This window comes from Leptinotarsa decemlineata, unplaced genomic scaffold (genome assembly GCF_025532065.1).
Source record: "Leptinotarsa decemlineata unplaced genomic scaffold, Ldec_3_MD MMD2_tig00026328_RagTag_RagTag, whole genome shotgun sequence".
NCBI classification, from domain to species: domain Eukaryota; kingdom Metazoa; phylum Arthropoda; class Insecta; order Coleoptera; family Chrysomelidae; genus Leptinotarsa; species Leptinotarsa decemlineata.
In genome coordinates, this window is record NW_027412688.1 from 16,859,798 (window position 1) to 16,885,084 (window position 25,287).

General features: G+C 33.3%; 1 protein-coding gene across 3 annotated transcripts; it reads right to left on the minus strand.

The window, feature by feature from the left end:
* Positions 1-1,701: 1,701 nt before the first annotated feature.
* Positions 1,702-24,692, minus strand: Pgant7 (N-acetylgalactosaminyltransferase 7). 3 transcript variants are annotated; one of them, XM_074182643.1, is made up of 6 exons: positions 24,527-24,692; positions 23,745-24,461; positions 17,450-17,764; positions 6,628-7,024; positions 5,241-5,633; positions 1,702-5,186 (listed from the first exon to the last, which is right to left on the minus strand). In XM_074182643.1, the coding sequence occupies exons 2-5, from the start codon at positions 24,415-24,417 to the stop codon at positions 5,273-5,275; spliced, it is 1,746 nt and encodes a 581-aa protein (XP_074038744.1). In that variant the 5' UTR covers positions 24,418-24,461; positions 24,527-24,692; the 3' UTR covers positions 1,702-5,186; positions 5,241-5,272. The 3 variants fall into 3 exon arrangements, with proteins under 3 accessions (XP_074038744.1, XP_074038741.1, XP_074038742.1); XM_074182640.1 differs by having other exon boundaries at positions 1,702-5,633; XM_074182641.1 differs by having other exon boundaries at positions 1,702-5,633; positions 23,745-24,480.
* Positions 24,693-25,287: the final 595 nt, after the last annotated feature.

The following is a 25,287-nucleotide window of genomic DNA, read 5'->3' on the forward strand; positions in this document are numbered from 1 at the left end:
CTGTCACTGTTCTAATCAGATTGAACCAAGGAAAATAAGACAACAATCATTCAATTCAATCTCCACCTTGACTACCAATAATCAATTTTCTAAAGTATTATAGATAATGGCCTGAATTTCTCAGTTTGGTTGTTTTTTTCAAAGTAGTAGCAACTTTGAAAGAAAATTTGCTATATACATTAATACAAATCTGTTTTCCATTGGTGTTATGAGAGGCTATCTGATTCTAATTGATTCTAGATAATTGTCAACAGTCAAGTACAATGAGGATGTAATGAGCAGTCACTTACAGTTATATTTGAATATACCTGTTCTCTTCCTGCTTTCTTAGAATTCAAATGACCTCAATCAAAATTCCATTTGAATCCTCTATCTATCTGCAGTTATTGCAATAATCAAATAAACAATTATTTTTAATTGGAATGATTATATCATGTGAATGAGATTATGCACTTATGTCTTATGGGCAACATTGCCTCTTCAGTTAGTGTTGTTCCAACATGAAATGTGTATGGAAACTTGCTGCCAGTTATAAGATAAGAATGTATTGCTCATCATAATACAATAGTACATAAGTTGAAAAGACAAAACACAATATGTTTTGACACATCAAACAAAAAATTTATACAATATTTAAATTCACATTTAAAATATAAGAGAAAACTAGCTACAAAGGTGCCATTTCATTAAATTGTTAAATTTTCCAAACTGCGCCAAAGACATCATTTATTTTGTAAAATGCTTGGCTTACAAGTGCCCGCTTCACCTCAAATTTAAGTTTATTAATTGAAAAGTTTTTCCACTCTTGCGGAAGAGTATTATATATTTTGCTGTAAAATGCTTCGGATTGTTTTTCAGCATTCACCAAATTCATTTTAGCTGTTCTAATGATTTCCTTGCTTTTGGAATTGTATTTGTGTATCACTGCCCCAGTAGTTTTCTCTAACCATCTCTCTAATTAGTTTTTTCTGAGATACAAAAACTTCATTTGCTGCTGATACTGAAACCTAAAGTAACATTCCATACTGCAAGTGAGCCTGTATTATACCAAAATACGCAATTTTGAGAACATCTCTGCTTACCACACTCCTTATTCTCCTTAAGGTGAAACGGCCTTTGGAGAGTTCTTTATTAATTTCAATGATGTGTGTTCCAGTTTAGATTACTGTCTATATGAAAACCTAGTAGGTGCACACTATATTAGGATAGCAATTACTCAAAACCTTTTCTGAAAGGTACACTAAATTTGAACTTGCAAAATCTTATTATTATGATGCAGAAAAGAAGACTAGAAAGGCCACCCCAAATTTATAATTTAATGATGATAAGAAATAGTGAATTTTCGCTGTTACGATTTTGAACAGATTCCCACTTGAGAGTTTACATCACGACACGTGCTTCGCTATTCAGTTGCATCTTCAGCCATCATGATATTGTGATGTGGGAATCTCACATTGAAGGTGTCACAATATTGTGACGCCCGAAGATGCTTTTCTATTACGTCTCGCGAATTTGTGAACTTTCAAGTGGGAATCTCACATTAAAGTGTGTTTTTTGGATTGTCATCAAGTATTGGTCCGTTTTATCACATTTTTGTTCCAATTGTTTTTAACCTTGCGGTGAGTATATTTCACCCCTACTTTCAACTGACAGTTATGATTGTTTGGTTGAATTATATCTTTGAGTGGAAAAAACGAGTAATCCTAATAAAATCATTTATTAATTTCAATAAATAATGAAAATATAAAAAACTACCAACATCAATTCATTTTAAATAACTTTCGTAATGAAAATGTGGAAAAGTGATTGATTTGTATTACCCTGATTTATATACAATTTTTTAAATACATTCTACAAATATCGATTTATATTATACTATAACAAAATATTTTCAGAAAATCTTTTCAGAATATCATTTTTACTTCAGTTTGTGAATATATCTGAGCATACCAAAATGAAATCACAATACTTCAATAAATGATTAAATGCACATCTCAACAGTTCAGTATGGTATGCCCCATTTCTTGATGGAATACTTCCAATTTGCATATAGGAGAGTCAGTCGTCTACATAATTCTTAATACTTTTTTAACGGTTTACCATACTTTCAACAACAAATGTACATCAATCTCACAAACTTTAGGCAGACTATTACACTATCGAATTTTCAATTAGTGAATAAATTAATATGTTCTATGACTGACCTATTCTTTTGTTACATCCTTATCTGTATGGTGTACATTTGTATAGAATGACAAAGCTATGGAAGGGTGATTTTATAGATGTGGATATAAACTAAGTTGGAAGTTTGTTTGAAGGTGGTTGACAATGTTTCGTGGTGTATTTCATCACTTCGGACTTCCATTGTTTAATATAACATAAATGGATTTGAAATCCCTGAAAAAAAATAATTATTTTCGGTTGAACTTTTTAATTTTTTTCAGGGATTTCAAATCAATTTATATTATATTAGACAATGGAAGTCCAAACAGATGAAATAAGTTGAAAGTTACTGTTACTTTTAAAAGATAGTTGAAGTAGTATGGGAACTTTGAGAAATATTTAAAAATATTTCTTCAAACAAGTACTAGTATTAGAAAGTACTGAAGTTGTAATTGATAAAGCTTGTAGGATAATTGGAAATCATTTGATGATAACAACATGTTTGGAAAATAAGTGGTAAAACTAGTCATCTGATGATGTCAAGTTATTTAGTGAAGCGACAGTTTCAGTGTGCTAAAAAAAAAGAAATTGAAATCTTTATGAAAATATGTGAACTCAGAAAATGAAATACCAGTATTTGCACTCCTGAAGATGCCAACCACTCATGCCAGTAAAACATTGAGAAACTCATCAAAGATAAACAATGGTTATCAATATGTAACAGACTCTAACCATATAAGTCTTACCAAATTCATTACTAAAACTAAAGAAGATATTATTTATTTTTTTGTAGTATTTGTTGAGAACCAAGAAATCAATCTCTTTTGAATTTAAAAAAATCAAGATCACGACAATTTTCAAGATATCTAATGGATTTGAAATCCTGAAAATTACCATTATGTCAGTTTTTTAAGAAATATCAAAATAACATTTTTGTTGAAAATTATGAATTCTTATAATTTGAGAAAACAAACCTTCTATATTTTATCAACCTTTTTTAAAACTAAACATAAAAATCAGAGATGTTTGATAAAACTATTGAGCATTTGCTGAATAAAAATCTGATTTTTGAAATGAATTTATCGTTTTTTTGATGGGCTCATGAATATGAAGAGAAAACAGATATAGTCAAATTTGTGATGATGTGAAACATTCGTCATACTGTTGAAATTGCTATCTAAGCCCTGTCAAAACTTTCAGTGGAAAAACTTGAGTTTCTAACCAGTAATAATGAAGTTGGGATGATAGTAATATATGGTAAGCGAACGATTAAGAAAAAACACATCCCTCCATGATATTATTGTCATTTGTCAATATCACATGCTCATTCATTGGAGTATGAAATCTTGAATTCCTATATTGATTTTGTCATATGCTGTGAACATTGTCACTGAAATCAAATGTTTTTATATTTGAATGGCGATGAGCCTTTTGATTATAAAAACAATGGTTTTTACCACTAATAAAATGTTAGCAACTATGATTGCTAACATTTTATTAGTGATAGTGATAGTGATAGATTGTTAGTATCTATGATTGCAATATTTCAGAATTAATACTCTATAACACTGATTTTTCCATCACAAGCTAACCTTGAAAAGTGTGTTTGATTTCTGTTAGTAAACATTAATTGTCATTTTCATGGATTTTTACCGGTAATTTCTTTCACGCCTGAATAAACAAATCAAGATCAATGCAGTCACTAATTCAGCTTCAAAAATCAGTAGTTTGTTTGATATCGATTAACAGTTTGCAATTCTGTTGAAGGTAGACAAAATGTTACTTTTATTTAATCTTTTTGAAGATTTTTCCGAATAATAGAGATGAATAATACTGAGATCTCTGATCTCGTTGACAAAACCTGAGAATTTGTCAAAGTTGTGTATTAACATTTTTTTGTCAGAGTTGTGTATTAACATCCTTAAGTAATTCCTGGACGTCTTGTTGGGTATAACCCATGAATCAAGGGGAAACTCATTTTTAGCACTATATGCTAGTGTTGACATGCATTATTTTTCAGATACTCCAGCAACCATCTTGTGTTTGATAAGCAAGGCCACCACAGATGTGATAATACAACTTGTTGGAATTTTTGTTCAAAATATCGCCACTTATGAAATAGGACAAAATATTCCTCGATTTGAAAAGGGATTTGGACTGTATTGCTATAAGGTCAACTCAAGTTCAATTCACCTTTCAGACCCAAAAGCCTTTTACTTTACTTTCATTCTTTCCGTTGCATACAACATCAAATAATTGTAAATTATTTTTTCACTCAGAACTCTAGTAAATTCAATTTTTTCTATTTGTCATATATGAATGAATCATAATGTGAATTAATGTAACACAATCTGAATCCTATTTTTATGATGAGAGTAAACATAGGAGAACTGAACTGATCTCATACTGACTATGATTAACCACAGTGCATGTATGCCGTAAGGATATTTCAATATAACTTTCTTCTGCTTTCAATATTGAAAAATTAGTATGCTTATTTTTTTACATATAGATTCAACTAATCAAATTAGTGAATCCATCAGTTTTCGAGAAATGTCTATGAAAGTCTCTAAGAGGTGACTTGATAAAAGTTTGACTTTATCTGGAATGACAAGTTGACATTTGTGGTATTAGGTATTTGTCATCACAAACATCTATTTTTAGTTTTATGTTTTTTACATTTTTTACAACTATTTAAGAAATGACTAGGTTGAAATAAGCATTACTATGTCAGTGAGAAATGGTCTTGAACTTTTCTTTGAAGAAAAATTTTGCGAAAAATACCTAAAAGTCAACCAATTTTCAAAATTTGACAATTTACAACAAAAAATCTGTCTGGTCTAGAGTTGACCTTAGAGCTAACCAATCACATTTTTTTCCTCGCTCTCATAAATACAAAACATCATGATGATACGAAATTTGTTAGTATTCTCACATTCCAATTAATGAATCCACCAATGAAACTACTTGAAATAACAAAAAAAAATTGATTTCAGTGACTTGGGCAGCAACAAAGAGAAACTCTGAAACAACAGCTTATTTCATTTTTTTTAAAACTTCGAGATGTGATGACTCACTCATATGCGAACTATCATTGCATCAACACCGTCTAAACTTTAGGACGGAGTTCCTTGAATAACCACTGCTGATATGCATTGTTGATGTCGCAAGGCATCAGCGACAAATGAGACGTTTGGGGATGCAAGGCCATGCACTTTTTGTGCACCCTGTGCAATAACGTGTGAGTATTTTCATCATAAATCCAAGGGCCATCGACGGTTCCCATCCGACAGAAAGCGAGTTTGATTCCCTGCGCATCAGCTTCGATACACCGTTCACCTACTCCTAACTGCCCCTTGGCATTGAGTCTCATGAGTTGATTGTTTCCAAACCCGTGGCAATGCTGGATTGCCATTAAAGACGGAGGTGAATGGCCTAGTGTATCCAGGCACTTGTTGGCTGCTACTGACCTGTAAAAAATCATCAAAACGAATCCAATGAAAGCAAGCACAAGAAATAAATAATATACCAGAATGATATGAGTTTTTTTAATATTTTTGAATCACAAAATGTTAAAAACGGTGTATACTATTTTTTTTATTTCAGTTTAATAGTCACACAGTGAATACATATATTCAGCAACCTCAACAAATGTTTCCTTTAATAGTTGTTAATTTGAATCACTCAGTTACTATGTATGGAAAACCTTTTAGCAATTTATCACAAGGAATGTTTCATGAAAAAGAAGAATAAATTGGATATTTGAGCATCAATACTACATTCAATTGTAATGAGAGGTCTGGTTCAGATGTAGACCAAGAAGAATTCCATTTACAGGAAAGAATAAATCATGACTTAAATAAGTAAAGCTTTTATAGGTACATGTGGCAAATACCTGACCGAACAACAGCTAACCCAGCTAATGCCGCACAGAAAGTTGAAGTGAAACTATCAGGCACCTGTGCAAAGTCTTCCATTTGGATAATTCATAGCAAGTAACTTCTTATATATGGAATGCTGAAATTAATTTCATTTGGAGGGGATGACCATCGACAGACCGGTTTCGGAGTATTAGCTCCTCGTCAATGTCGGGTGGGTCATTTCAGACGGAGGGAACCATCAGAATATTCAAATTGGTTTCAACTAGTCACAAGCTCTGCCTGCAGTTGATTCCGTAGTATATACCACCGCGCCACCTGCAGACTAAGTCTGGAAGCAACTCTGCCAACTCCGAGGTCGAAGACAGAATAATAAACATGTTCCAGAGAGGTGCATATGATTGGTCATTCAAGAATTTCTTGTATGGTAAATTATTAGCTTCTTTGAAATCTCATAACCTTATAATACTATTTCTGATAAAAGTACCCTCTTAGCAAGCTTCATACAGTGATAGTTTGCCACAATTTGACGTGTTTGATAAAATAATATTTCAATAATTTTATTAAATGCGATCTGTATTCTCACCTCATTTCTCCAAATTGTAAGTTGGGAGGTAATTCGGGGAATTTTTCTACAACATCATAGGCAACATTATCCATATACCATTGAAAATTCTTGCATTTCAGTCGTTCTTTAAGAGCAAGCTGTTCAGTTATATCCCCCATATCTAGGTATCTAGCCATAGGTTCTCGGGTATAGAAATACTCCTTGTATTTAGTATCAAACCATGTTTCAATGACTCGTTTGTAGTTGATGGTGATGAGGGAACCTTTTTTCTTCTGAGCAAGTTTTCCAAAATTATAAGGCATGAAACTGCGATAAACGTGTCCAACCCTAGAACATGGCACCCATTCTATGCTCCCACCACACTGCCAGATTTTGAAACTCAATTCGAAATTTTCACCCCCCCAAACCAGTAGACCTATAAAAAAATACAAAATGACAAAATGTATAATCAGATAGAAATTTTCATGGTATATATTTACTTGATACATCAATTTTATTTTTTACAGACTCCAGATGAACTTATTATATGGTACTAAGGACATTTTGGAATCGGGAATAACTCCTATATCTCTTTCCTTGAGCTCATTTGAAAAATTTATCGAATAAAGAATCCCGAGAAAGTGATTTTCAGACATTTATCTAAATTCAAATGTAATAAGTTGTAACTTCACCACATTAATAGATGAACTGAACAATAGCGGGGCCATGTGAAATCCATGAGGTACTCCTGAAGGTTTTTCAATTTATCTTGATACAAAATTGTCATATCATGCTGAACTCTTTTGCAAAGGTAGCTCGCGAAATAATGTAAAACATGTCTTACTATACTCAATGCTTTGAGCAATAAGTTATAATTAACTCCGTAAAAGGCCTTATAGAAATTGCTGTGCATAGAATCAACCAACAACTCGTTTTCTAGGGAACTGATGATACTGTTGTCTTGAAGTAGTAAGTTAGCATCAGTTGATTTTCCTTTGGTGAAGCTATATTGTTAATTAATAATGTCTTTGAGATCATAAGAATCTATCTTAAAGATTAAATAATCAAACATTTTGGTTAACTCTAACTGATTGCAGATATCCTTGTAATTTTTACCTGAGTTCTTCTTCTTGATTAACCTCTTCTTTCCGTAAAGGTTTGAAATGTTAAATCTAAAGTTCTCACAGATATGAATATGTTGAACTGGTTTCTAGGTTTTGATCCGTGTTATGTGTTATTATCTTCAATCTCACCGACGTTTCGACAAAGTCTCATTTGTCATCATCTGGATATTACTGTTAAGTGTTCGGAAGTCGGTCGACCTTACTCGATCCGTTCCGTACCATACTGGTAAAATGATGTTTGTTGCGTATTCGGAAGTAGACTGTCTTTACACGCTCTACTACCTACTCTATAAATATAGTTGTTGATTTTTACCTGAGTTTTTCTTCTTGATTAACCTCTTCTTCCCGTAAAGGTATGAGATGTTGAATCTAAAGTTCTCAATGATCCATGCTATGTGCTATTATCTTCATTCTCACCGATGTGAGACACTTAACAGTAATATCTAGTAGATGATAACAAATGAGACTTTGTCGAAACGTCGGTGAGATTGAATATAATAGCACATAACACGGATCAAAACCCGGAAACCAGTTCAGCATATATATATATATATATATATATATATATATATATATATATATATATATATATATATATATATATACAGGGTGTCCCTGGACTTCCTCTTTTCCTCTCGGGAATGTATAGATGGGGTCAAAATATCACCAGTACTTCATATAACTTTTTTTCCTACAATCCTTCGTTACCAAGTAACGGGCCTTCGAAGTTACAAAATGAAAAATGTTTTTCTTTGATAACTTTTCAAGTGAATATTCAAAATCATCCAAATTTTGGTAATTGACTAAACAAATGAATTCCTTCGATGGGCTTTCATGCAGGAGTCAGTTGTTTTGCTACAAAGTCAGGAACGGACTACCCCTGATGGTCCACACCCCAAAACTTTGAAATGACAGGTATTTTTCAATATTTTTCAACAAATTAAGGTTACTTGGACAATTTTATGAATAAAAGTACTCGTGTGGAAAGTCGATCAGAGCAACGAGTCTTGATAAAAATGTAGTTTCACTCGACGACATCAAACCCGCTCGTCCACCATTATTTGAAATGAATAATTATCAAAGCAGAAATAATAATGATAACGTTAATTCAACAACATTTATCCTGAGATGTCTACCATTATTCGAAAATATTAGTTTTTAAGGAAAATGGAAATAATAGGTAAAATGTTCATAACGAATTTTTATAATGCAAACACGTTTAACTAACGAAACTCAAGAGCCTCAAGAGCAAACAGAAATGAAAAATCAGCTACAGAAACTGCTCGATATGACCACCTTCTCTCTCTATACATTTTCTTAGTCTGCGAAGACACCCTCTCTGTTATTCTATTCAACAATGCATCTCTTGAGTGAGTAGGTGTAGCGTAAACAAGGCTTTTTAGATGCCCCCACAGAAAGAAATCCAATGGATTTAAATCCGGAGACCGCGATGGCCCACCTCTACCAATCCATCTATTGTGGGAAATATGGTTCAGATGGTCACGCACAATCAAACTAAAATGAGGAGGAGCGCCATCATGCATAGACCACATATCTCTTCGGGTGTGCAATGGAACATGTTCCAAAAGTCCATTCAAATCGTTCTGAATGAACTCCAAATAACGTTCTCCATTCAATCGGTCCTGTAGAACGAATGGTCCTATAAGATGGTTTCCTATGATACCAGCCCAAACATTCACGTTGAATTTCCGTTGGTGTTTGGTTTGCAATATCCCATGGGGATTTTCTTCGGCCCATATATGGAGATTATGAGAGTTGATAACTCCATCTCTACTGAAACCTGCTTCATCAGTGAATAGAACTCGATTAATAAAAGTCATATCCTCTCTTTGCCTATCCATGAACCAATTGGCATATTCCAGTCGTGCTGGAAAATCTTGAGGTGTCATGGCATGTACCTTCTGAATGTGAAATGGGTGGAGCAGTTGTTCCCTAATTATTCTATGAATAGTGGACTTGGATGTATGGAACTGTTCTGATAGATTTCTGATGCTCATTGAAGGATCATCAGCGACGGCTTCCAAAATATTTTCCTCCAATACAACGGTACGTACAGTTCTAGGAGCGCCCTCACCACCTCGTTTTGGCAAAACTGTACCTACAATAATATCGAAATAAAACAACGTGCTCAAATTAATTATCAATTATTACAAAACTGTCTCCCTCAAGCTGCGATCGACACGCTCGAATGTTTCTCTTGACGGTACCGTTCGATTGGGAAAATGCTCGGAATACAGACGACGAGCTTCTGCAGCATTACAAAATGCTCGTCCATAAAATACATGCATATCTGCATATTCATTGAATGTAAACTGTTTGGCCATATCAAAAAATTTAAAATATCCTATAGAATATTGACAATACAATGATAGTCATATGACAACGCATCACTCAACAAAACAAAATCGCATTCCAGTTTCTCATTTTTTATCAAAACTTTCTAAAAGGTTTTTTTGTCAACATCTGTGAAAGAAATGGAACATAATTATTCCCTGGATATTTTTCACCTGATCATGTGCAGCCGTTTTTGTAGTTCATTCGTTTGCTTTTTATTAGTATAGTTAATATTTTTTCCGATGTGCGTTTTTTCAGCTAAATTTAGATTCGTGTTAAAGAATTTCTCCCATAAAATTATATTTATCAGTGAAACTCCTCAACAGTTTAGCTGTGAAGAAGAATTTGAAACATTCTAATGTTGACTTTCATGAGATTCAGATAACTGATCAACACGAAACGTGATCATTCCACACGTATTATGTACATACAAAATATGGAATGAATTCGATATTTCATAGTAGAGTAGCTTGTTAGTTTAAAAACACCACGAATCTACAGAACTTGATATTTCTTTTGAAAAAATATCTGCTATCACAATTGTGACTTAAACTTCCATATAGGTACTGTACTTTTTGTTTACGACTTCATTTTAGCATACTTTGTATTATTCCTGTTATAAATGTTGTTGAATTAACGTTATCATTATTATTTCTGCTTTGACAATTATTCATTTCAAATAATGGTGGAAGAGCGGGTTTGATGTCGTCGAGTAGAACTACATTTTTATCAAGACTCGTTGCTCCGATCGACTTTCCACACGAGTACTTTTATTCATAAAATTGTCCAAGTAACCTTATTTTGTTGAAAAATATTGAAAAATATCTGTCATTTCAAAGTTTTTGGGTGTGGACCATCGGGGGTAGTCCGTTCCTGACTTTGTAGCAAAACAACTGACTCCTGCATGAAAGCTCATCGACGGAATTCATTTGTTTAGTCAATTACCAAAATTTGGATGATTTTGAATATTCACTTGAAAAGTTATCAAAGAAAAACATTTTTCATTTTGTAACTTCGAGGGCCCGTAACTTGGTTACGAAGACTTTTAGGAAAAAAAGTTATATGAAGTACTGGTGATATTTTGACCCCATCTATACATTCCCGAGAGGAAAAGAGGAAGTCCAGGGACACCCTGTATATATATATATATATATATATATATATATATATATATATATATATATATATATATGCTGTCACGCAAGTAGCTATAGATGCCTACTTGGTCATGTTAGATGTAGCCTGGGAATTCTAGGTCTTCTAACTGGAACCACAAATGTGCGGTTGGCTCCTGTTGCTGACTCCGTGCATATGTGTTGTTTCCTGCTTTCGGCAAACAAGTGTTGCCCATCTTTACACTTGGCTGCACCACGCTGATGATAGCCAGAAACACGTGTCCGAGGTTTGCCCTTCTTTTGGAGTGTTGTGTACACTAATTGTTTCATTTTTGATTTTTATATCATACCCACTCGATAAAATCTCTCTTTGTATTTATATCCTGGACCCGGATGTCACGCAGGTAGCTATAGCTGCCTACGTGGTCATGTTAGATGTAGCCTGGGAATTCTAGGTCTTCTAACTGGAACCACAAATGTGCGGTTGGTTCCGTTGTTGACTCCGTGCATATGTGTTGTTTCCTGCTTTCGGCAAACAAGTGTTGCCCATCTTTACACTTGGCTGCACCGCGCTGATGAGGCCAATAGCCAGAAACACGTGTCCGCGGTTTGCCCCTCTTTTGGAGTGTTGTGTACACTAATTGTTTCATTTTTGATTTTTATATCATACCCACTTGATAAAATCTCTCTTTGTAACCTGGTGTCCCACATTTTATGTGACAGGCAATATCTGGTTTGTTGAAGGAGATACACAAAAATGTTTCATACAATAGTTTTAGGAGTTCATGAGAGCTATATTTTGATATAATTTTTAAATATACAGGGTGTTTGGTGTAGGTGCTACAGACCAAAATTCCATTTTTTAAAATAGAACGCCCTGTATATCATTACATATTCAGATGCTACGTTAAATTCTGATATCATTTCATGTTTGGTTTTTGAAATTCGGTTACGGCGTTGTTGAGTTATTGCTTAAAATGTAAAGTCTTGAGAACGACTATTATTTTTAGAAATATCTCATACGCAATTATTCTCTCTGCATCAGATCACATGAAAATTAGTCAAAATTTTGGGTGTTCGAAGTAATGGTTTCAATTTTGAGTTGTGGAATTCAGTCAGGAATCATTTTGAATATGAAACAATTGCGAAATTGAAAGAGGTGTATTCGAAAACAAATCTTTAATTAATAACAATGTAAATAATATAACTTGATAAATCATTTCATAAGAATGGGAGGTACCTAGAAATAAGTCATAAAAATTGTTCAAAGTGATGCCCATTAGATATTATACAGACTTCGAAACGTCGAATCACTTCTCTCGTACAAGTCGCTCTTATAATATCAGGCGTAATATCACTGCACGCTAGTCGAATTTTCATTTTCAGATCATACACATTCAAAGGGGGAGTAGTGAAAACAATATCTTTTAAATAACCCCATAGGAAAAAATCAAGCGGTGATAAATCTGGGGAACGAGCCGGCTACCGAATCGGACCCTTATTACCAATCCATCTATTTGGGTACGTTCTATCCAGATATTCAGTAACAACCTGTGAATTGTGAGGAGGAGCACCATCTTGTTGCCACCAAATTCCTTGTCGTTCTGCTATGGGAATATCTTCCATCAACTGGATCAAATCATTTTCTAGAAAATGTAAATATCGCAATCCATTGAGATTTTCATTGAAAAAGTAAGGTCCTATAATGCGGCCATTGAACAATCCACACCATACATTAATACCCCAAGTAGTTTGAAAATTACTTTCGCGGACCCAGTGGGGATTTTCTTGAGACCAATAGTGACTTTTATGTCGATTCACAACTCCATTATTGTGGAATCGCGATTCATCGCTCCACAAAATTTGACTGAATATGTTAGGACTTTCATGTAATATTACCTGAATACAAGCAAAGAATTCAAGTCGTCGTTCAAAGTCCGTGGGTTTCAAACCTTGTACCAACTGAATTTTGAATGGGTGGTATTTATTTTCTTTCAGAATTCTCTGTACATTAGATTTACTAACATGTGGATGAATAATAATATAAGCCAACACATTGATCTCTAAATCTTCAGTTCTAACAGATCTCGTATGATGACGATGCTTTATAGTAGAAGGAAATAACCCAGTTCGCAATTTTTCTACAACTCTCGAAAAAGTCATTCGTGACGGAATGGGTCTGTATGGAAAACGTTTTTGGTATAGACGTTGTGCTTGACGGCAGTTTTTCTGACATTCCCCAAAAATTAATAACATATCAATGCAATCACTTGGACTAAACGCGAAAGGCATACTGGAGTTTTCGCACGAAGAACACAGTTACTGTTTTGCGAAGAATCACTGAATCGAACTGACAAGTAGATACAATTCAACAACATTTGTTACTATAGCATCAACAAGCATAAGCTACTTGATGAAATTGTGCAATATAAAGCAATTCACCCTCAAGTTAGTCACATTCTCAAGAATTTCAATATTATATTCAACTGATATCGATATCGTATCGTAGAGGTGAGAATAATGGTTTGTATTCAGTAGTAGTCTAGTTCGAATTAATAAAAGATATAGACTGGATTCGTGTACGAGTAAATAAGTTTTTTTGAAACTTTATATTTAAGGAAAAGTGCAATAACTCAACAACGCCGTAACCGAATTTAAAAAACCAAACATGAAATGATATCAGAATTTAACGTAGCATCTGAATATGTAATGTCCCAGTCCATAAAAAAAGCGATAAGCATGTAATGTCGAACTATAGAGGTACTGCTTTACTATCTCCATTTTCGAAAATATTTGAAAAATCATATCAAAACAGACTTGTGTCCTTTTTAAATAAATACAGTATCGTATCTGACAACCAATATGGGTTTCAAGTAGGCTTGTCAACCCAGGATGCCATCCTTTCTCTACATAATCATGTATTATCAAACTTCGACAACGGTGAAAAATCACTTAGTGTTCTTTTCGACTTGACAAGGGCGTTTGATACCATACATCATGGTCTTCTTCTTGATAAACTGTTTGACATGGGCGTCCGTGGTCCAAGTCTGAAATGGATTGAAACCTATTTAACTGGTCGTACACAGGTTGTTAAAGTTAGGCTTCAGACTGGGTCGTTTGTCTCTGAATCTCGAAACGTTGTTACAGGTGTGCCCCAAGGTAGTGTTTTGGGGCCTACACTATTTATTTTATTTGTTAATGACCTTTCAAAAATTAATCATCCACAGTGCTCTATACAATTTGCTGATGACACATCTTTTACTGTCAGTGGTTCGGAATGTGAAACATTGTCAGTAAGAGCAAATGATGCTGTATCCAACATGCAAAATTATTGTTCTAAAAATGGCTTGATTCTAAATAATCTTAAAACCAACACCATTCTCTTTACAATTCAGGAAACTGATTGTAGTGTATTGGTTAGGTCTGAGATTAAAAGTATTGAACAGGTAAACTATAAAAAAATTTTAGGAGTTTTTATTGATTCCCAACTCAATTGGAATCATCATGTTGATTTCATACTGAAGAAATTAGCGACACACTGTTTCGTTATATGGAATCTGCGTAATTTTGTGTCTATTGAAATTCTTAAAAGTTACTATTATGCATATGTTTACTCTGCCCTCAATTACTGTATTATTTGTTTTGGCAACTGCAATAGAATCAGTGACTTATTAATTTTCCAGAAAAAGATTATTAGAACAATTTGTTTTAAAAAACCACTCGATTCCTGTAAACCACTTTTTGCAAAGTTGAATATATTAACTGTTACTTGCATGTATATTCTTAATTGCGTAATCTACGTTAAATCAAATTGCTCCAAGTTTCAGAACAGAGATGATACATGTCTTCTTTCGGGCTTCACCCTGAGAAAAAACTATAACATTTTAATTCCTAGTCATAAGTTAGCCAAGGTCACTAATGGACCTCATATCATGTCAATAAAACTGTACAACAAGCTCCCAATATCCATTAAAAAAATAACTAGTGTAAAGCTCTTTAAACAAAAAGTTCGGAAACTATTATGTGAAAAGGTATTTTATTCGCTTGATGAATTTTTTCAGTCTGATTTGGAATTTTAAATTTTAATTTTTGTATCCCTTTTATGGTCTAAATGTTATATAGTATATCTTATAATTATGTTGTTTTATGATTGTGACCTCATTGTAATTGTACTGAGTAATGTGACTTTTTCCATGCCTTACCTAGGTCTACGGAAATAAAGATTTTTTGATTTTGATTTTGATATACAGGGCGTTCTATTTTAAAAAATGGAATTTTGGTCTGTAGCACCTACACCAAACTCCATGTATATTTAAAAATTATATCAAAATATGTATGAAACATTTTTGTGTATCTCCTTCAACAAACCAGATATTGCCTGTCACATAAAATGTGGGGCACCCACATATACATATATATATATATATATATATATATATATATATATATATATATGTTAACTCGAAGATTCTCACGGATAAAGTATGATGAGCTGTTTTCTCGGGTTTCGCTCCGTGTTCTGTGTATTTTCTCCCCAAAAGGATTATTTTCACAACGTTTCGGCAAAGTCTCATTTGCCATCTTCTGGTGATGTTTGGTTTTTTTCGACTAAACTGATTAATTCGAACTCTGTGTCTCAATTTATAGGGATGGATGTTTCCCTTTACCAGCGTTGCTGCCACTACCTGTGGCACAGTAGGTCTTTCTTCTCTACATGGACACCATAAGTTTGACAGTAAGTTTTAACTATAGATCATTCACCTGATTTGAGATGAATCTGCCAGATATTGTAGTCACATAAGTCTAGGATCCATGTGAACACGATATTGTGCAATACTTTGGTCCATGCATTCCTATATAATAATTAAATCAGAAGATGAAAAGAGGTCCTGGAATTTGAATGTGTCTCTTTTCAGCTCGAGAAAACCACAGTATACTTACAATGTATGGTCTATGCCAAAACAAAAAAATGAACCAAAACGATTCAACTGTACAACCATCACAACTATTATACCATCAGTTGCATTGATAATGGATCCATGGGAACCCCCTTTTCTCTCATTCATTCTTTTTTAATAAGTGACGACGAATCTCAGAAAGTCTGTTGTCCCTTAATTGTTCCAGTGCCATGATATCCATTGAAGATCTTTCAATAATGTGAATCCCGTAAAAAATTATAGAAGTAAACTTTTTATAGATTAATGGATACTAATGGAGCAGCTGATTTTTCAAATAATTTCTCATAACTCTGAAATAGACGAGGATTATGACCTTGGTACATTTTAAAGTTACCAATATAGCCAGAGAGAGTATTGCATCACCACATCTTATATCCGAAGCTGATAGGTCCTCAGTTTGATCGTTCATAAGATATATCCATACTTTCCAACAGGTTAAGTTTCATATCTTTCTTCTGGAAATGAAGGGGCTTGAATGTTTCTGAAGTTGAACTTTTATCTTCGTTATTCTTAATGTTCATACCTAAATTGTTGTTGGTTTTGAAAGCAATATTTACACCTTTGTTGTGCAGAAAATCTGAAATATTTGTTGTGGGTTGGCCTAAGTAGGTTGAGGTTCTATAACTTGCTTACGGTTTGTTTTTCACAGAATTGGTTCCAATTCAATGAAATTTTTTACTCATCCTGCAAAGGTATCATAATGGGAAACCCACTTAGTCCCATTCTGGCAGAGATTTTCATGGACGATTTGGGGAGGAAAATACACAGTAGTCCACTGGCGTGAAGTTTCGTGTAATGGTATAGATACATGGATGATATCCGGTATGTTTCACAGAAACGAAAAGACAGTAGACTAAGTTTTTGAATTTCATCAATTTCCTCCACCCTTCTATCACACTCACCATGGAGATGGAAAAGGACGACTCTATGAATTTTTTGGACTTAACAATAACAAAAGTTAACAACAAACATGATTTTTAAATTTATCGTAAACCAGCACATACAGATGTCAATTGAGAGATGACTTATATGATTTTACTATTCATAAGATATTCATATTTTAACTTTTCAATATTAATATATTTTATAATATTGCTCATCTAATCTCTCATATTGAAAAAAAAAACACTGACCCCCGAATTATAAATACATATCAACGGAAATGAAATGTTGAAAGGTATAGTAATATCAATCATGTAATTAATTTTCATGTTGAAAAATAATTCCCAAATGTTAACATAAGTGTTTTGTGATCTCCAAAAAGTTGTTAGGGTAATATTGGTGGTAGAATACATTAAAAAAAACTCACCTGGATCATAAGCTCCTAGTTCCAAAAAATACTCCCTATTGATTGCAAAGAGTCCACCTGCATGAGTGGGACTTTTGTATGGTTCACTATTATGAAGCCTTTTTCTCAATTCCTTATCAGGTACTTCGTTCTCCTTGTACAGCATACCCCACTCGAAAATTCCCCTGAAATGTCTTTCATCTCCATATACTGGTCGATAAGCAAATGTTTTGTAGTCAATGCCATCTATTACAGGTACAGTCATGGTAGTCCTGTCCAAATAGATGGGGGCCAGTAAGGGAACTAGCCAATTTGTATTTACCTCACAATGGGCATCTAAAAATAAATATCTTTGAAAATGTCAGAAACCAAACCATTTCAAAGAGAGCAAAAATTAAGAAAATACATTTAACACTTTAAGTGTAAAACATTTAAGGTGATTCCTCATCGAAAAAAGATAGGATCTTTCATATAAAGAAATTTAATTGGAGCATCTCTTGTTAAGATACAACCCCTTAAAGGGGGTACATAAAATTTGTATAACAATTTTTTTCACAAGCACTAAAAAAGTTGCAATATTGAAAATAACCTGACATTTTGTACTACCAAAAAGACACTTAGCCAGAAATTTATTTGGTTTACTGAAAACGACAGAATTCACAGACGAATGTAGTTTTTCTCGGGACAAGATTATTAATTTTCATAATTACCACATATGGGCTGATGAAAACCCTCACGCTATTGTCGAAACTAACCATCAAGAACAGTTTTCTCTTAACGTGTGGCTCGGAGTTATTGGGGATGATTGATTTGGGCCTCATTTTCTACTTCCTCGATTAAATGGTGAGGCATACGTTCAATTTTTAAGAGAAGTGCATCCAGTACTGCTGGAGGAAGTTCCTTTGGGCGTCAGAAGGGATATGTTTTTTATGCATGATGGGCTCCCGCCCATTTTAGTCAAGTAGCACGTCAGCATTTAACTGAAACATATGCAAATCAGTGGATAGGTCGAGGAGGACCACAGAACTAGCTCGCTCGATCCCTGGATCTCAATGCTCTCGATTTCTCTATTTGGGGCCATTTACAGCATTTGATTTATCGTACTCTTTTTCGCGAGAGGACTTAAGAAACCGCATCATCGATGCGTGCAGGGTAATCAGAGAGACTCCAGGAATATTTGAGCGAATACGTGGCTCAATGCGCCGACGTCTAGACGCATGCGTAATGTCTGAAGGTAGACATATTGAACATTTACAATGATTTCTACATGTTGTGTGTTTTGTTATTAATAAATTAGTTTTGTTTATTACCCTTTAATCGTTTAATGCAGGTACTAACTACAAAATAACAATAAATCCAGTTCGCATTTATGACGAGGTATCTCTGTAGTTGTTCGTAAAATAATTTTTTGCTGCGAACTGGTTTATTTTGGGCAAAAAACCCAAGACATTTTTTGTTTAGAATGAAACAGGCTATCGGAAATAAATTTTTAAATGGTTAACAAATAATAAGACAAAAAGTTGAATTGGAATTAAATTTTAGGGGTTGCGTTTTCCACCCCTTACAACCATAGGGCTAACTGTCTTTTTGGTAGTACAAAACGTCAGGTTAATTTCAATATTGTAACTTTTTCAGTGCTTGTGAAAAAAATTGTTATACAAATTTTATGTACCCCCTTTAAGGGGCTGTATCTTAACAAGGGATGCTCCAATGAAGTTTCTTTGTATGAAAGATCCAATTATTTTTTCGATGAGGAATCACCTCCTTAAATGGTTTACACTTATTCAGTTACACCCTGTATTATTGAAACTAGTTGTTACTTTAAAAATACAGTAACTAAAAAAATATGCCAACTTCACTAAGTAATAAATAGTTTCGAGAATCGAATTATGTTACTTTTAAAGAAATTTGTAAAACTAACACAACCGTTAACGACGTCTGTCCACGTTCAGGTCGCGTTCTCGATGATGGCGTTTCATTACTTAGACCGCCCCTCTACCCCCCGCATCATTCGCCGTCGTCTTACCGTAGACGCGACGTGTAATGACTTGCTGCGTTGCGTCAAGTTAATGTTATGGTGATAACTTTTGAACGATTCCTCCAAATTACTTAGTGTAAAAAACAAAGTTTATCTATATTAATACTTAAAACAACAATTGTATCAATTTTTATGAGAATTTGACAGATACTCTAAAATGTGCATTGTAAAAAAAGTATCCAATTTAATTGTATTTATGGATCAGTATTTTGCATGTAGTGGCTACCACATAAGAACCTTTTTAAATTGTAGCCTATATGTTATTCTGATGTATAGGCTGTATTTATGTAAAGTTTCATCTTAATTCGTTCAGTCATTTAGGCATGAAAGAGCCACAAATATACATAAATACAGCCTCACAAACTTTCACTTTTATGCATTTCATTAAATCGGACTCCCATTGTCTAATATGATAAAAATTGATTTGAAATCCCTGAAAGAATCTGTAAAAAATTAAAAAGGTTAGCTGAAAAATAACAATTATATTAAGCAAAAAAATGAAAATTACAATAAAATAAAATACAAGCAACAACCGAAAATAATGAAAAAAAATAACTATTAACACGAGATGAAAATTAAAACAAAATTATGTGATTATGTTTTTCCTTGCAGTGGTTTAAATATTGGTAGTAAAAATGTGGACAAGTTCTGAGTGGCTGAATCTCTGGAGCTAAAATAATCGTTCTAAGCCGAAAATCCTCCTTGTGGATTTTGGGTAGTCCATACAAGTGAGGGGGATTACTGTGGTGCGGTGTTAGCGATGATCTCTCTTTTTCCGAAAAATAGACTTGGTGTCTTTTCAACGTCTGATACAATTTCCTTTCAATTGATGCAGTTGGGTCCCTTACGATCTTCATGTATTTTTCCTTTTTGAAGCACCTCTTCGATCTTCTGCCCGTAGAGATCAGTATTCATCACAACAGTAGCATTTTCCTTATCTGCAGGTAAGATCTTGATGGTGTTGTCTGTACGTAGCCCGTTCAGATCTCTTCGTTCTTCATTGCTGATGTTAGATATTGGAACTGATCTGATCAATAAGGGAACTGGTAGATTCCAATGCAGTTCTTATTTCCAAAGTGAGCACAGATGTTAGTGCACCAACTTTCCCCAACACCAGCAATGCCCAAATGCAGACAGAAAACAGGACCAGTATGAAGCCGCCAACGCCATCAACATGAGTTCCAGCCCGCTCACGGACATAGAGGAATCCTTGTTGAGGAAAGGTCTAAACTTCGCCATTGCAATAGACAATGGAAATCCGAACTAATGAAATCTGTTTTCTCTGTCTGTTTAAAATCTGTTGTTGAAATGCACCATGAAACATTGCACTTTTATATTAGTATAGTATAGATAGATTTGGCAAGAATATTACAATCTATAGTATATTCCAAACAGGGGAAAATCAAAACATTTTTTTCCCTCAATGCAATATTGAAACATCTATATAGAACAGATATCAACATGGAATTTTCCGAAAGATTCCTTATGAATGACATCTTTTTTGAGTGTCATTTTATACAATGTATTCACTTTTATGAATAGAGTTCAACTGATTTCATCCATAACACAAAATTTTGAAAAAAAATTAAAATGTTATGGAGAAAATGATTATTTCTAACATTTAATAAATACGGCAATTCAAAAAAATAAAAGCAAAAGCAAAAAACAAGTTTATGTTTGTGACCATATACTGTGTTTGTGGTCAACCATTTGTTTTAACAAATAAAAATCGCCGAGCTTTTATGAACACGTCTATTCGTAACAGTTTCCATGACAAAGTAAACAATAAATACAGCTAAAAATTTTATCATACTTCAGGTTCATATACTCGAAGATAATAAAAAAAATGACAAATGGATTCTCCAAACCCGTGAAATTGAAAATTCCTTTTATTTTCTGAAGATACCTCATTTTAAACCAAGCTTTGGGATACTCAAAATCGTGTAATTCCGTGTTAGGAATTACACGTTAAAAGGTAAGACCTCGTTAGTTCTTAGCACGCACAAGTTTTGACTTTTGAGAGTTGTCATTCATAGGGGGCGACAGCTGGTTTACGGAAAAACAGATAGAAACAGAACATATTTTGACAAGAGATGGTGGTTTGGTGATACATTGAGACAAAGATATAACTTTTGGTGACAAAATCTAGCGAAACAAAAAAAAAGAATTGACTTGTATGATGTTGAATTAAAATGGGAATTTGGCATCAAGCTCAACTAATTGGTATTGAACATGGCTATCTCTCCTGAGAGAAGAAGCTGAACTGAAAAAAATGTCCACCCATCAAAATTCTTAAACATACAGTGTGTGTATGCAAAAACTGTTGTAAAAATTGAATTGACATTATACAATTTTAGTTGTAGTTCCCAAAATATTATCAGAAAGAAGTATATTTTTATTTGAAATTCACATTTTTTATTTTGAAATGCATATGATAAATTTATTATAAGAAACGACAAGTTGGAAAAATCCCCTTTCTAGATTTTATTGAAACACAGTAACATTTCTGGAACAATTTGATAATTTGTCCTTAATATTTTTGATTTTAGGGAAATGATAACTAACAAAAGTGAAGAATAACCTATTTCAGACATCCAATCAATACCTGTTATTTTGTTCAAAATTTAGGACATTCAGTGGTTTCAAAAAAATCGGAAAAAAGTAGAACTCTCACAAATACACATCACTCTGTCGATGTGCTATTATTTGCAGAACACGTCAAAGAAAATAGATAGTGAACCTTTAAAGAAAGTGAAAGCACATAAAACATATTTATTTATGAAAGCAAGTATTTGAAAGTGATGGAATTACTGATTCAACATTTCAATTTGAAATTTATGTGATTAATAAATTATTGACGAAAATGTTGCATTAATAATTATACCTACATATGGATTGTAAGTTGGTGTCATTCTATCTTTCCCTTTCACAATATGAAGAAGAGAGAGACAGAAAGTATAGTGTATACTTTATATACAATTCAAAATGCTATTGATTCTAGTCCTTCTGCCTACTAATAAAAACAAAATTATTTATTTTTCATTACTCTCTTACTTATTATTCACAAAAGGCTGATGTTAAATCCAGATTGGAGTTTGGTTCGTCTACAACTTCTTCAGAATGATTTCAAATATTTTTATAGAAGTATGTGGTATACGAATTAAATCAAGTATATCCATCCCTCTTAGGATACAATAACAGTTTAAATTTTGTTCTGAAGATAATCTCCAAGAATCCCAGACTCTTGCACGTCCAATAAAATAAGCAATTTTATTTATATCATATCTTGTTAGCAACTGAACATATTCTTCCAAAGTCCCAGCTCAACGACTCCCTTGTTTCTGATATCAATAATAAAGAATTGTATTTTTGTCACCCATGGCTTGAAGTAAATTCATATATGGAATCATTATTGAACTTCAATATTTGTGTAGATGTAGATATTTACCACGAATATGTATCTGGCTTCAGAAAATAAAGTAATTGTAAATATTTTAATTGTTATTAAGAATGGAATATTACTAGTAACAATGGAAATAAGATATCACCCAGATATAAAAGGAATTTTAGAAAATTCTCTATTCACTCTATATAGTGAATATAAATCTGGCTAAACGTTTTCACGGATATAAATGGAGTTTTTGAGAATTATGTTCAAGTAAAAACTACCCATCAAATGACTAAGAAAACAAAAGCAAATTCAGTTAGTTTATTCTATTAACTATATAAACAAATATTAATGTTAATTGAATATTTAATTTTAAGTCTTCATTTCTGGAGTACCTATGTACATTTTACACTTTTTGTTCTCTTTTGATGTATATAACTATTCTATAGAAGTGTTCATATTTGTGTATTAATAAAATCACGAGGTTGGAATTTTTGAAATTTTATAACTTTTGCTGAAGTTTGCAAGAAACATAGAAATGATGATATGGATTGGGCGTGATGTCACTTTTTCAAATATTTCACCTGCGGATCACACGTTTTGGCCACTGCGCCATAGCACCATGTAACAAATCAAATTCCAAAATTTTCACATGGAAATGAGCCACACGTAAAATATCATGTTGTTATAACTGACAATAAGTGTATGAGTGACGTAAATGTCAGGATGTAAATCTTTTCATCTTTTTTTTAGTTGTTGGAATCACTGTTTTCCCATATTTATTGTTTAAGAAATTGAAGTACTTCCCAAAAAATATTTTTTAAGAAAATTATTCCAATTATTTTGAAAATCGCCTATATACAAAGGTAAACATATTGTTAAGTACTTACCCAAAAACACTATAACTTCTCCAGTAGCCTCCTGAGCTCCTCTAGACCTCGTTCTTATCAATCCTTCCCTCTGTACATTCCTAATAAGTCTCACTTTTCCGTGAAACTGTTCAATATAATTTTCCAATTTCATCTTTAGATTTTCTTTATCACTAAAATCATCCACTAGAAGAATTTCTTTCAGTAAATGTTTGGGCGATCTATTCAAAACTGAATGGACTGTTCTCATTAAAACAGACCATCCTTCGTTGTGGAAAACAATAATCACACTGGTTGTGGGCAAATCTTCTGGGTAATCCCAATGTTTACATTCTTTTAACCGGGTATCTACAATTGTACGATCAAGAGATATTTCATCTGAACATACTACATTCATTCCGTATTCAGATTCAGATTGATCAGCATCGTTTTGCTGGTCTTGTCTTAGAAGATGTGCTTGGCCTTTTTCGCCAGGACCTTCTTGGTCTGGAACCTCCCTTGGTTCGAAATTTCCAAGACCTTTAACTAACTTTGGTTTTTTTCTACTTAGTAAGGCTTCAGCAGACATCCCACCTTCATGCCTAGGCGCTTTCTCATATGACATTAGTAAATATATCATGACTAATAGGATAATAGAAAATATGCATAATCTTAAAATTCTAGACCTACGTCCTAAGTGAATAGTGGCTGCCATTTTTATCTTAAGACAAATTTTTTACTCATTTGCATTAAGAAAACCTATAAAATTGAAAAAATCCTGATCAGAAATTGGAGTTTTATTTTATTGTTAAAATTTCACCCACCTCAAAGGAATTTTTCACGAAAGTGAAGAGTTTAGAACTTCATATATTCTGTATTATATGAATATTCATTCATAAATATTTCGAAAGTATCTAGTTTTATGACAACATTCTAAATAATAACTCAAACTGGTAAAATCAAACACGTAAACAGTTGCCGGCTGGTTTTTGACATTTCTCAGCAATGTTGCCAACGAAATAAACTTATTTTGCATAAGGTAGATGTTAAAAATCCGATCGAAAAGCGCGAAACAAAAATGAACTAATTGATCACGGTGTGTAGGCTTTCACGCTCTGTTCCAACATATTTTTAGGTTTATTAGTCGTGGTCTGCAAGTTTTTGGGCTTGACATTTGGTCTGCCGCAGTCGCAGATCCGGGTTAGTAGTCTATGAGGTCACAGAGAAAAGAAATTATCATTTGTGCCGTGATCGAATATAATCTTAAAGTACCAAATGGTCTGATACTACAGGATACTTCATCAGTGGTATGAGTGCTAACTGTTAGGGCGAAAGTTATATATAAGTCTCAATATAATTTCAATCGATATCCACAGCTGAATGCATTCAATATTATTTTCATGAATTCTGCAGGAGTGAATTCATGTACGAAATTGGACTGTAAGTATTTTTGAGAAGGTAATATGAAACGAATGAAAAATTTTGAGGCGAGAAGAATCTAGTAGAATTTCAGAAGGCAATATTGAACTAAAGAAAAACTTTGAGGTTGATGGAATCTAGTAGATTCGGGGTAATAAAAATTAGG